The sequence below is a fragment of the Gigantopelta aegis genome, chromosome 14 (genome assembly GCF_016097555.1).
Source record: "Gigantopelta aegis isolate Gae_Host chromosome 14, Gae_host_genome, whole genome shotgun sequence".
Lineage (NCBI taxonomy): Eukaryota > Metazoa > Mollusca > Gastropoda > Neomphalida > Peltospiridae > Gigantopelta > Gigantopelta aegis.
In genome coordinates this window covers 2,744,874-2,758,494 of record NC_054712.1, presented here as the reverse complement: position 1 = coordinate 2,758,494, position 13,621 = coordinate 2,744,874, and the positions used below count along the sequence as shown (strand labels likewise).

Genomic DNA, 13,621 nt, shown 5'->3' with positions numbered 1-13,621 from the left:
GATCTAGCAGGTGAAACCCAACTGCTAAAACCATAAAACAAATTGCAGGTCATTTTTTAAGAGAGATGGATGTATGATTATTAGCACGTAATTCTCTTATATTTTAATTCCGCAATGCTCAAACATACGTTTGTCCTAATTTTTCACACTCTGTCCTAAACCCTCCCCTCTGCTCAAACTTGTCTCATTTCCAGCAGGCCATATTTTTCTTCTTATCAAGACATTTTTCTTTTGACTTACTATTTTCAAACAGATATGAGCAGGCCATATTTTACTTCTTATCAAGACATTTTTCTTTTGACTTACTATTTTCAAACAGATATGAGCAGGCCATATTTTACTTCTTATCAAGACATTTTTCTTTTGACTTACTATTTTCAAACTGATATGAGCAGGCCATATTCTACTTCTTATCAAGACATTTTTCTTTTGACTTACTATTTTCAAACAGATATGAGCAGGCCATATTTTACTTCCTATTTCTATCCCTGTGAGGGTTTTGAAAGGTGATAATACATAATTTGTATTTTTGCATATAACAATTGACTTCATTTTTCTATAACAGTTGACCTCATTTTTCTATAACAATTGACCTAAGTTTTCTATAACAGTTGACCTCATTTTTGTTACACTGGGTATGTCACGTTTTTTATTTCACTTGATGCCTAGGGCTTCTTGTGAAATGTAGGGGCGGGACATAGCTCAGTGGCACAGCACTCGCTTGATGCACAGTCAGTCTGGGATCGATCCCCATCGGTGGGCCCTTTGGGCTATTTTTCCCTCCAGCCAGTGCACCACGACTGGTATATCAAAGGCCGTGGTATGTGTTATCCTGTCTGGGATGGTGCATATAAAAGATCCCTTGCTGCTAATTCGAAAAGAGTAGCCCATGAAGTGGCGACAGTGGGTTTCCTCTCTCAGTATCTGTGTGGTCCGTAACCATATGTCTGACACCATATAACCGTAAATAAAATGTGTTGAGTGCATCGTTAAATTAAAATATTTTCTTCCTTCCTTCTTGTGAAATGTACTGTCAGTTCAAGGTTTGATTTGCCCAGCAGTCAGTGTGAAATGTACTGTCAGTTCAAGGTTTGATTTTCCCAGCAGTCAGTGTGAAATGTACTGTCAGTTCAAGGTTTGATTTGCCCAGCAGTCAGTGTGAAATGTACTGTCAGTTCAAGGTTTGATTTGCCCAGCAGTCAGTGTGAAATGTACTGTCAGTTCAAGGTTTGATTTTCCCAGCAGTCAGTGTGAAATGTACTGTCAGTTCAAGGTTTGATTTGCCCAGCAGTCAGTGTGAAATGTACTGTCAGTTCAAGGTTTGATTTTCCCAGCAGTCAGTGTGAAATGTACTGTCAGTTCAAGGTTTGATTTGCCCAGCAGTCAGTGTGAAATGTACTGTCAGTTCAAGGTTTGATTTTCCCAGCAGTCAGTGTGAAATGTACTGTCAGTTCAAGGTTTGATTTGCCCAGCAGTCAGTGTGAAATTTACTGTCTGAACATTACTATTTCAGGGTTGAAAATTAACATGAAAACCATGGTTGCCAGCAGGACCAGTTGAAGTAAAATCTTACTGGCTCTTCTCAAATTCAACTAGCCCTTCAATTATCTCATTGGAATATAACTGCACAGCCAATATCAAAACTTGAATGTTTTTTGTTGAATAATAACCATGTATATAGTCTGCTTGCTTCAAAAGGAAACCGGTGAATTGACACATGTAACTTCATAATGAATAAAGTTATGTCATATAAAAACATGTTCTTAAGGTTTAAACCCATACCAACTCAAAAAAAAAAAAATTGAAAATAGAAATTTATTATAAATAAAAATGGTTCTTTACAAATTACAATTAAATTATACAGATTAAATCTCGTTTTTAATACAGGGATGACGACAAAACGCTAGAACAGCCAAGGTATACAGCTTGACTTGCATTGTCCCTGAAGTAAAACAAACAATGCAGTTCAAAGAGATTAAAGGTAGAACTGCGCGTGAGGTAGTATATGAAACTAGTCTGGGATGGCAGTCCTCTGTGGTGATGCAAGAGTGAAAGAAAGAAAGAAAGAAATGTTTTATTTAACAATGCACTCAACACATTTTATTTACGGTTATATGGCATCAGACATATGGTTAAGGACCACACAAATTTTGAGAGGAAACCCAGTCGCCACTACATGGGCTACTCTGTCCGATTAGCAACAAGGGATCTTTTATTTGCGCTTTCCCACAGGCAGAATAGCACAAACCATGTCCTTTGTTGAACCAGTGGTTTACACCTACCCATTGAGCCTTGCGGAGCACTCACTCAGGGTTTGGAGTCGGTATCTGGATTAAAAATCCCATGCCTCGACTGGGATCTGAACTCAGTATCTACCAGCCTGTAGACCGATGGCCTAACCACGACACCACCGAGGCCGGTGATGCAAGAGTGATGAACTAAATGTTGTGGAAATACAAGAGGGGGTATAATATAGAGTAAATGATTTCCAAGAGAGTGGCAATCTTCCTGTAGATTAAGAACACGTGTGTACTTAATTTGGATATTGTAAATGCTACAGTAGTAGGCTACTAATAAAATAAATATTGAAAAAAAAATTGTGAGAAAAAAAGAGAAATACTTACTTAACAAATTACAAAGCATGAACAACGTACTTATTGTTTATTTCAGTAATATTTGGAGGGTTATGTTATCATATAAGTCTTAATGTCACTTTAGATCTGATATGTTCTTATTTCATGCAAATTGCTTAAACTTAAAACAATACCGACAACGACAATCAATTAACTGGCGTTTGGAATAAGCCCTGTAGTAATAGGAAATATCACTGTTATTTTTACGTTAATTTGAGTTCAAACTTCAAGATAGATTTTGATTTTGTCCCAGAATAGTGTAAGCTAATTAAATATGAATCCTTTTTACCATAACATTGAATAATAATTGTCAAATATAAGTAGCTTTACTAGATAATTATGGCGAATCCAGTCCATTTCAATAAACCGGTGACTTCCAAGTTTTAAAAAGACCCAGCCCAAAGCCACATAAGCTTAATCTGGCGCTGTCAAAATATAGAGCATGTTCTAGTCTTCTGCTGGCAGATATGTAGTTTGTGCTAGCACAGATGCTGTGTGTTTTGTCAAATTCGATTCAATTTCAGTGACTTTCTTTTTCAACTGGTACCATACTCACCAGACTCTAAAATCGATGGTCGCCCAACGGACTACCTTTGTAAAATGCTTAGTCGTCCTTAGCCAATAAAGGTCGCCACGGGCGACAGGGTGACTGCTAATATTTTCAACCCTGCTATTTTACATGCACCGTAATGCTAGGTTCAGACTACCAGCTGACAGCAGAAAGTTGGCCAACTCGATGGTTGCGTTGTAATTTCCACAACCCCTTAACTTATGCGGGGTGCACTCAGACAAACAACTAATTTGTAATTTAGAGTGCTCTGACTAGCAATTGGACAGTTGTAGAAGTCGTGACATAAAACAGTTGGTCAACTTTCTGCTGGCAGTTGGTAGTCTTAGAATAGCATAAAATCACATTAGTTGGTCTGACTGGTATGTCTCTGTAATGAAATGTGGTGCTGAAAATGTTTTTGAAATAACTAAAATTCCTAGTGATTAATGAAATTCTGTATTGAGTTATAGCATAGCATATCTACGAAGGGTCCAGGGGAATAACCTACGATGTGACACTTTTAATATTTGGAGATAATTTAATTTTAAAGTTTACAGCTCTGTAGTAATGCAGTCGTGAACTATTTTTACCTAACCAGGTGTGTTTTACCAACATCCCTTGATGGCCTAACATAATTAGAGGTTTTATTCCATTGTCAGGCTTTGTGCCAGAGGGTAAAATAGGTATGGCGCCATATCCAAATTGTTCTGCAGATTTTATTTTTGTAAGTTGACTTTTTGACAAAATTAATGACTCCTGTCATTATAGTATGATATTTTCTTAACCCTAAACCTAAACCTAACCCTTTATTTTTCGGGGGGGGGGGGGGAGGTGCCCCCCCATACCCCCTATAGACTGCGGTTGCATTTCTCACATATTCAATTTCATAGCGCCATACCCAAAACTTTCTGGCAGAAACACTGGTTGTGTTATTATGACCTTGACACACTCGACTTTTATAACATTAACTTGGACATCGCAGGTTATTCCATTGTATTTCATGTTTTTGATAATAACACGTCTGGGTCACAGTGACTCCACATCATTGTCGGTTAATTATTGGCCACTTTCTGTTGTTTTTTAAAACATATTTGCCATAAAATAGTGGTATAATAATTAATTCAAGCGAAAGTGAAGTGTATAACTATTACATGTTGAAAGTTCGCCATGTGACCTATTTTAATGTAATGCCACTGATTTCTACATAACTATAGCGTGGTGTTTCTTATTGAATGCATTTTAAATATGCTTATACAGTGTTATATTACTGGAACTGGAGTAGTTTGGAAGTTATAAAAGTATGTATTCTAAATATGGAATAGAGTCGATAATAAAAGAAAAATGTCAGAAATGGATATTATAGGTTCTTGCCTTGGACCCATCATATAAATATATATATATATATATATATATGTATATGGGGTGTTTCAAATTTCAAGGTAAGGATGTACAACATGCTTACGTCTAAAAACTCTACACATTTATTATGCAAAATTTAAGCATTTTCTTCCTTCGCGAACATTTGCTTTGAGGTGGGGGGGGAATCAACTTGAGCATTTTTTCAAAAACGTTTTAAAAGTAGAAGTGTCCCAAAATAAAACCTTTTTGGCAGTTTTGTGTCAACCAGCAAGGCTATCATAATTTCAGTGAGACATTTTAAATATGTTGTAGAAATATATTGTAATCTTCTAGTAGTTCTACTGTATTTCTGGAGAAAGTCTCCATTTACTTCTTAATAATAATTTCATGTCTTATTCTTACTTAATCTTTTTGTTAATCTGCATTTTATTCTGTACACATAAGTGATTGATAAATAAAAAATGGACACTCCCCTCCCCCTGTAATTGGGTATGAATGATAAATTTAAAAAATGGACACCCCCTCCTCCCGTAATCAGTTATGAATGATAAATTTTAAAAATGGACACTCCCTCCCCCTGTAATTGGGTATGAATGATAAATTTAAAAAATGGGCACCCCCTCCCCCCATAATCAGTTATGAATGATAAATTTTAAAAATGGACACTCCCTCCCCCTGTAATTGGGTATGAATGATACATTTTAAAAATGGACACCCCCTCCCCCCGTAATCAGTTATGAATGATACATTTTTAAAATGGACACCCCCCTCCCCTGTAATCAGTTATGAATGTTAAATAAACAAATGTACACCCTCTCCCTTTGTAATCAGTTTTGAATGATAAAAACAAAAACATTGACACCTTCTCCCCTCTTTAATCGGTTGTGAATGATAAAAAAAAAAAAAAAAGAAGCCCATCCCCTTGTAATGAGTTGTGGAATGGCCCTGGCCGGTCGGTAGGGAGTGAAGTGTTAGACGCCAGCGATGTGTAAGCAGCCGGTTAACTGGTTCGCACGACTGTCTAGACAGTGGCATTGTGATCTCATACCATATTGATCGCAAAACGGGATATCTTTGTCAATACATGCACTCAGGCTTTTATTCCGGTTTGAGTTCCACTCGCTCTGAAAGCAGTCTAGATCTCGTCTGCAGTGCTATATGCCTGCATACATACAGGGGTAGTGGATCGACGAAATGTCAGATAAGACATTACTGGGGGAAGGAAAACACACTTGCGTGTATTTATGGGTCAGCCTTATAAAGCAGTATATTGTTGGGTCTAATCCAGATGACTGGTTAACTGAATAGACTTGCATAATGTTAAAAAACATTTCTTCTTTTTATCTCCCCTTTTGATCAATATGTGTATATTGGTTTTTTTTAAAAAGAAAAGAATTATAAATAACATTTAATGCCAATGTACTAATGTTTAAATTATTTCAAGAGGGACATAAATTTGATAATAATTTCAACCAACATGTAGTTTGTTATTCCGTTACATGTATATACTTTCTTTTTCCTAAACGCCTTTTATTTTCGGTATCTATACATGCACATGTAGGCCTACATAGAAACTACGTAACCCACTTTACACACTGTTCTATGTATTGCTGTGAGGTCACACTGAGTACAGACACGGTCACTGGTGTGTAAGTGCCAAGACGTCTGATAATATTGTCATGTACTTTACACCAGTGCATGATAATATATATCGGTGAAAAATGTTGATAGTTAATTTGTTGGGTTATGAATGCCTGTGTGCTGGGGCCCCGTAATAAAGTGATGATATGCATAGTTCGCTGGTTTCCCTTCTCCGTCTCTTTATTGATTCCACTGTCTGAAACAAGTCTAGTCATCCAAGCCTAATCCCTCGGTCATCCGTCCGTCTGTCCATCCATCTCTCTGTCTATCTGTTTTTCTGTCCATCTCTACCAGCTATAGTGAAACCTCTCAAAGCCGGACCCTCTGTAAACCAGAATTCCCTCCAAACCGGATGTTTTTTTGCGACCCCCTTTTAAATATATTTACAGAAGAGAACCTCTCTAAACCAGATACCTCTTAAAACTTGACATTTTTCTTAATCCCAAGGATGTCCGGTTTAGAGGAGTTTCACTTGTACCATGAAGATCGTCTTCGTTTATCAGCCGACCCATTTATTGAAAACAAAACCATTACAATGCATGTTGCTTATTTATTAATACTGAAATCAGTGCACACACACACACATGCATGTACCCCCCCCCCACACACACACACACACATACACACACAGACATGTACCAGGCATGTGTGCAGGGGGTGGGGTGGAGGTAAAATCCCCCAATCCCATCACCAGCAAATATTCTTTTTCTTTCAATACATTTTTCAGGGGAGTATGTCTTGATCCCCCTATAAACTTTGCTCACCACAGTCTAGACCCCCCACCCCCCCATCTAAAATTCCGTCACACACACCTGCATACACACACACACACTCATAGGCCATATCATTCATGTTGACTTACATCGAGTGCTTTTGACATCAATGGATCTATGTATGGTACATGTCCCTTTGTACTGAATTACAAGGCTGCTGTTTTACAAACTTGTCTGGTAGTGTCTTTAATGTGGAGCTATCCACATGCATGAAGGTCACAGTAATTAATCTACACACTGTCTGTCAGTTTTGGGTACCAGAGAAATATTTGTATAAGAACACCCAAGCATGTCCAACATGTGTTTATCAGGCTTTCTGCCAGGAATTAATTTGAGGATACACAATAAAAACAAAGCCAACCATAAGTGTATTCGGGTTTGAAATTTTTGGAAATTTGACAATGTGTTACATTTATTTTGACAAATTTGGACAGTTGGACTTTTACTATCATCTATGGTATCTAAAAGTGATAAAATATATTGAGTAATTTCCAAGATTTTAGTGTACCTAATTGTAGCCTTTGTACATCCTGGCAGAATTAAAACCTGCTAATTGTAGCCTTTGTACACCCTGGCAGAAAGCCTGCTAATTGTAGCCTTCGTACACTCTGTCAGAAAGCCTGCTAATTGTAGCCATCGTACACCCTGAAGAAAGCCTGCTAATTGTAGCCTTCGTACACCCTGACAGAAAGCCTGCTAATTGTAGCCTTCGTACACCCTGGCAGAAAGCCTGTTAATTGTAACCTTCGTACACCCTGGCAGAAAGCCTGTTAATTGTAGCCTTCGAACACCCTGGCAGAAAGCCTGTTAATTGTAACCTTCGTACACCCTGGCAGAAAGCCTGTTAATTGTAACCTTCATACACCCTGGCAGAAAGCCTGTTAATTGTAGCCTTCGTACACCCTGAAGAAAGCCTGCTAATTGTAGCGTTCGTACACCCTGGCAGAAAGCCTGCTAATTGTAGCGGTCGTACACCCTGGCAGAAAGCCTGCTAATTGTAGCGTTCGTACACCCTGGCAGAAAGCCTGCTAATTGTAGCGTTCGTACACCCTGGCAGAAAGCCTGCTAATTGTAGCCTTCGTACACCCTGGCAGAAAGCCTGCTAATTGTAGCCTTCGTACATCCTGGCAGAAAGCCTGCTAATTGTAGCGTTCGTACACCCTGGCAGAAAGCCTGTTAATTGTAGCCTTCGTACACCCTGGCAGAAAGCCTGCTAATTGTAGCGTTCGTACACCCTGGCAGAAAGCCTGCTAATTGTAGCCTTCGTACACCCTGGCAGAAAGCCTGCTAATTGTAGCGTTCGTACACCCTGGCAGAAAGCCTGCTAATTATAGCCTTCGTACACCCTGAATAAAGCCTGCTAATTGTAGCCTTCGTACACCCTGGCAGAAAGCTTACTAATTGTAGCGTTCGTACACCCTGGCAGAAAGCCTGCTAATTGTAGCCTTCGTACACCCTGGCAGAAAGCTTACTAATTGTAGCCTTTGTACACCCTGGCAGAAAGCCTGCGTGTCGTTATTATGACAGTGTGGGCTGTTAAAGTACGTGCCCATGCAGAGGCTTGCATAATACAATTTTTATTCCTAATATATGATATTGACAATACCGAAAAACACTGGTAATAACCCCTGTCTTGCTCGCTCGGTATCATCAATATCATATATTAGGAATAAAAATTATAGATATACATATGCATATGCATGTACATATACAAATACATATACATACATGTATACATGTACATGTACATATACATATACATATACATACATGTATACATGTACATGTACATATACATATACATATACATACATGTATACATGTACATATACATATACATGTACATATACATATACATATACATATACATACATGTATACATGTATACATGTACATGTACATATACAAATACATATACATACATGTATACATGTACATATACATATACATATACATATACATACATGTATACATGTACATGTACATATACAAATACATATACATACATGTATACATGTACATATACATATACATATACATATACATATACATACACGTGTACAAGGGTTTTAGATCTCACTAATTTGGGCGTCATAGGTTTTGTTGTCTGTTGTGAATACAGTGAGGTCTTTCTAGTCTTTGTAGTGCAGTAATGTTATTAACAGCTGCTGAAGATTTATGGGAATTTAGAAATGCATTTGATGTTATTTTAATCTAATTAAAGCTTATTATGCGTACTGGTTTTAGTGGAAATGTTTTGATGTTGGCATGTTTGTACTTAATTTGAGTCGCATTATTTTGGGCAGACATAAAAACAGGGAATTCTGAGAGGCAGATTTGACAGAAAAACCCAACTATTATTCGTGTTTATTCGTGTACAAATTAGTTAAGTCAGCTGAACGGTGTATGACTTATGTCCGTCACATTAAAGTCATAATCTGCTAGTGTATTTTTATGACTTTGCTTTAATTGGTCATCGTAATCGGCCAATAGAAATGGCGGTTGCAGGATAAAAAAAAATATATATATACAGGGCTTTAGATGTGACTAAATTGGGCGCAACAAGTTTTGTTATTTGTTATGAATGCACCAAGGTCTTTCTAGTGCAGTATTGTTATTAACAGCTGCTGAAGATTTATGGCGAATTCAGACATGTATGCATTTGATGTTATTTGAATCTAATTAAAACTCGGTATACTGGTGTTTAGCTGAAATGTTTTGACCCCGGCATGTTTGTACTTAATTTGGCTCGGATTATTTCGGGCAGACATATTTTGGGCATAACATTTATCATCTTGACTTTGCTCCAATCTGTAGGGGCGGGACGTAGCCCAGTGGTAAAGCGCCTGCTCGATGCACAGTCGGTCTGGGATCGATCCCCGTTGGTGGGCCCATGGGGCTATTTCTTGTTGCAGCCAGTGCACCACAAGTGGTATATCAAAGGCCGTGGTATGTACTACCCTGTCTGTGGGATGGTGCATATAAAAGATCCCTTGCTGCTAATCGAAAAGAGTAGTCCATGAAGTGGCGGCAGCAGGTTTCCTCTCCTTAACTATATTCTGATGCCATATAACTGTAAATAAAATGTGTTGAGTGCATCGTTAAAATAAACCACTTCTTTCTTTTCTCCAATCTGGGTCAGAACGAAGCCCAGTGGTAAAGCGTTCACTTTATGCGTGGTCGTTCTGGGATCAATCCCCGTCAGTGGACCCATTAGGCTATTTCTCGTTCCAGACAGTTCACCACGACTGGTGTATCAAAGGCCGTGGTATGTGCTGTCCTGTCTGGGTTTCCTCTCAAAGACTTTACATCAAAATTACCAAATGATTGACATCCACAAGTCGCTGATTATTAAATCAGTGTGCTCTAGTGGTGTTGATAAAGAAAACAAACTTTAACTTTCGTCCAATTTAAAGTCCTGAAGCTCTGATAATATATCACCAATATGTAAACATGCACACTGACATTTTTAATTTTGCCTGTTTTTTATTTAATTTTAATTAGGTTTTTCGCCTGTTTGTATTGACGTTTTTTTGTTGTTTTGTTGTTTTTCAGCTGAATGTAGCTACACGTATCTGAATGACAGTCCACCGATCGAGGCCGAGTCTGAAGAGTACGCGGCACAGGGCTTCAGCCAGTGTGAATACAACATTTCCGCTCCTCGCACGCACTACATAGAGCTCAACTTCACCAAGCTGTTCGGCTTCAGCTTCGTGGACCGCGAGTCGGCGACGATGGCCAACTCATGCTCCCCCGATGTCGTAATACTGGACGGCAAGGCGCGTCCACGCACTGTGATCTGTTCCAACCAACCTGCTGTCTTTCACACACAGTCGAACTCTATAAAGATTATTTATATATGGGAAAATCACCGCAAAAGCGGTTTTACGCTCTTGTTTGACTTTCATAAAAGTAAGTATGGATTTCACTGTGTTTGATACGTAGTTGAACTCGATAAATATTATTTATATATGGGAAAATCGCAATTGTTTGACTTTCATACAAATCTCGCTGTGATTCTTACCTAACATACATGTAGTCAAAATCTATAAAGATTATTTATATATGGGAAAATACTGCAAAAGCAGTTTTACGCTCTTGTTTGACTTTCATAAAAATAAGCATGAATTTTGCTGTTTCACACCCAGTCAAAATCTATAAAGATTATTTATATATGGAAAAAATACTGTAAACGCGGTTTTCCGCTCATGGAAACAATCGTTTCCAGTACCATGTCGGTAAAATCATGGAAATGATCGTTTCCAGTACCATGTCGGTAAAATAACGGAAATGATTGTTTCCAGTACCATGTCGGTAAAATCATTGAAACGATCGTTTCCAGTACCATGTCGGTAAAATCATGGAAACGATTGTTTCCAGTACCATGTCGGTAAAATCATGGAAACGATCGTTTCCAGTACCATGATCGTTTCCAGTACCATGTCGGTAAAATCATGGAAACGATTGTTTCCAGTACCATTTTGGTAAAATAACGGAACAGAAATTTCATTTCCCATGATTATTATATTGAGTATCACTATTTAACAAAAATAATATATAGATAATTATTTTTTAAAAACAGTTTCCGTTGGATTTTCATGATCACAAGGCACGGAACAGAAAAAGTGTTTCCCATGAAATTTGAAATCAAATGGCCTACAGTGTCGTTCACATCTCTGCTAAATGCTTAAATCTACTAAACCACAAAAGAATGAATATTTTGATATATATATATGATATATTTATATATATATTTTATATATATATTTTCATAATCAAATGAAAATGGGCATAAAATGTTCACAAGATTCATAATAGAGGGCTCGACATAGCAAGTAGAATACAGCTTGGTGTTATTATTATGTTTAAAATAACAGGTCAGAAGAAATATATGTCCTACTAAGGAAAAAATATGTCTTGCTGGCAGTAGGACAGCATAAGGTGAGGGACGGGTTTGGGACAGCGTGTGAAACGTTAAGACATCTGAGATGAAGACTTCCAGAGAATCACGAGTTAAATGAGAGATGACATAATCGTACATACATCTGTACCTTGAGCCCAGTAGTAAAGCGCTTGTGTGATGCGGGGTCAGTTTGGGATCGATCCCCATCGTTGGGTCCATTGGCTATTTCTCATTCCAGACAGTGCATTATGACTGGTATATCAAAAGCTGTGGTATGTGCTATCCTGTCTGTGTGATGGTGCATATAAAAGATCCCTTGCTACTAATAGAAAAATGTAGCAGGTTTCCTCTCTTGGACTATATGTTGAAATTACCAAATGTTTGACATCGAATAGCCGATTATTATAAATCAGTGTGCTCTAGTGGTGTCGTCAAACACAAACTTTTAACTCTACCTTTAAAAATTACCTGTAATTTTAGTGGGTATATTTCTGTTTCACCTGTATGTCTTAAAACATTTACTGCTTTTCACAGGCTGCTGTTTCAAGCCCTGTAGGGAGTAATTATAAATAACTTAAAGAATTTTTTATATTTTTTATTCTTCATTTTTATTTGATCTTGCATTCACCTATTTAAATACATACAGTACATCTAGAAAACTAAACTACTGAGGGCGGGGTGCAGCCCAGTGATACAGCTCTCACTTGATTTGATCTTGCATTCACCTATTTAAATACATACAGTACATCTAGAAAACTAAACTACTGAGGGCGGGGTGCAGCCCAGTGATACAGCTCTCACTTGATTTGATCTTGCATTCACCTATTTAAATACATACAGTACATCTAGAAAACTAAACTACTGAGGGCAGGGTGCAGCCCAGTGATACAGCTCTCACTTGATTTGATCTTGCATTCACCTATTTAAATACATACAGTACATCTAGAAAACTAAACTACTGAGGGCGGGGTGCAGCCCAGTGATACAGCTCTCACTTGATTTGATCTTGCATTCACCTATTTAAATACATACAGTACATCTAGAAAACTAAACTACTGAGGGCGGGGTGCAGCCCAGTGATACAGCTCTCACTTGATTTGATCTTGCATTCACCTATTTAAATACATACAGTACATCTAGAAAACTAAACTACTGAGGGCGGGGTGCAGCCCAGTGATACAGCTCTCACTTGATTTGATCTTGCATTCACCTATTTAAATACATACAGTACATCTAGAAAACTAAACTACTGAGGGCGGGGTGCAGCCCAGTGATACAGCTCTCACTTGATTTGATCTTGCATTCACCTATTTAAATACATACAGTACATCTAGAAAACTAAACTACTGAGGGCAGGGTGCAGCCCAGTGATACAGCTCTCACTTGATTTGATCTTGCATTCACCTATTTAAATACATACAGTACATCTAGAAAACTAAACTACTGAGGGCGGGGTGCAGCCCAGTGATACAGCTCTCACTTGATTTGATCTTGCATTCACCTATTTAAATACATACAGTACATCTAGAAAACTAAACTACTGAGGGCAGGGTGCAGCCCAGTGATACAGCTCTCACTTGATTTGATCTTGCATTCACCTATTTAAATACATACAGTACATCTAGAAAACTAAACTACTGAGGGCGGGGTGCAGCCCAGTGATACAGCTCTCACTTGATTTGATCTTGCATTCACCTATTTAAATACATACAGTACATCTAGAAAACTAAACTACTGAGGGCAGGGTGCAGCCCAGTGATAC

The 13,621-nt window shown here is 38.0% G+C and overlaps 1 protein-coding gene across 1 annotated transcript in view; it reads left to right on the top strand.

Moving 5' to 3' along the window:
- Positions 1–13,621, top strand: part of LOC121388627 — a 76,504-nt gene that overhangs the window by 19,185 nt on the left and 43,698 nt on the right. The window contains exon 2 of the mRNA XM_041520048.1: positions 10,512–10,868. Coding sequence (XP_041375982.1) covers positions 10,512–10,868 — 357 coding nt within the window. The remainder of the gene's footprint in view (positions 1–10,511; positions 10,869–13,621) is intronic.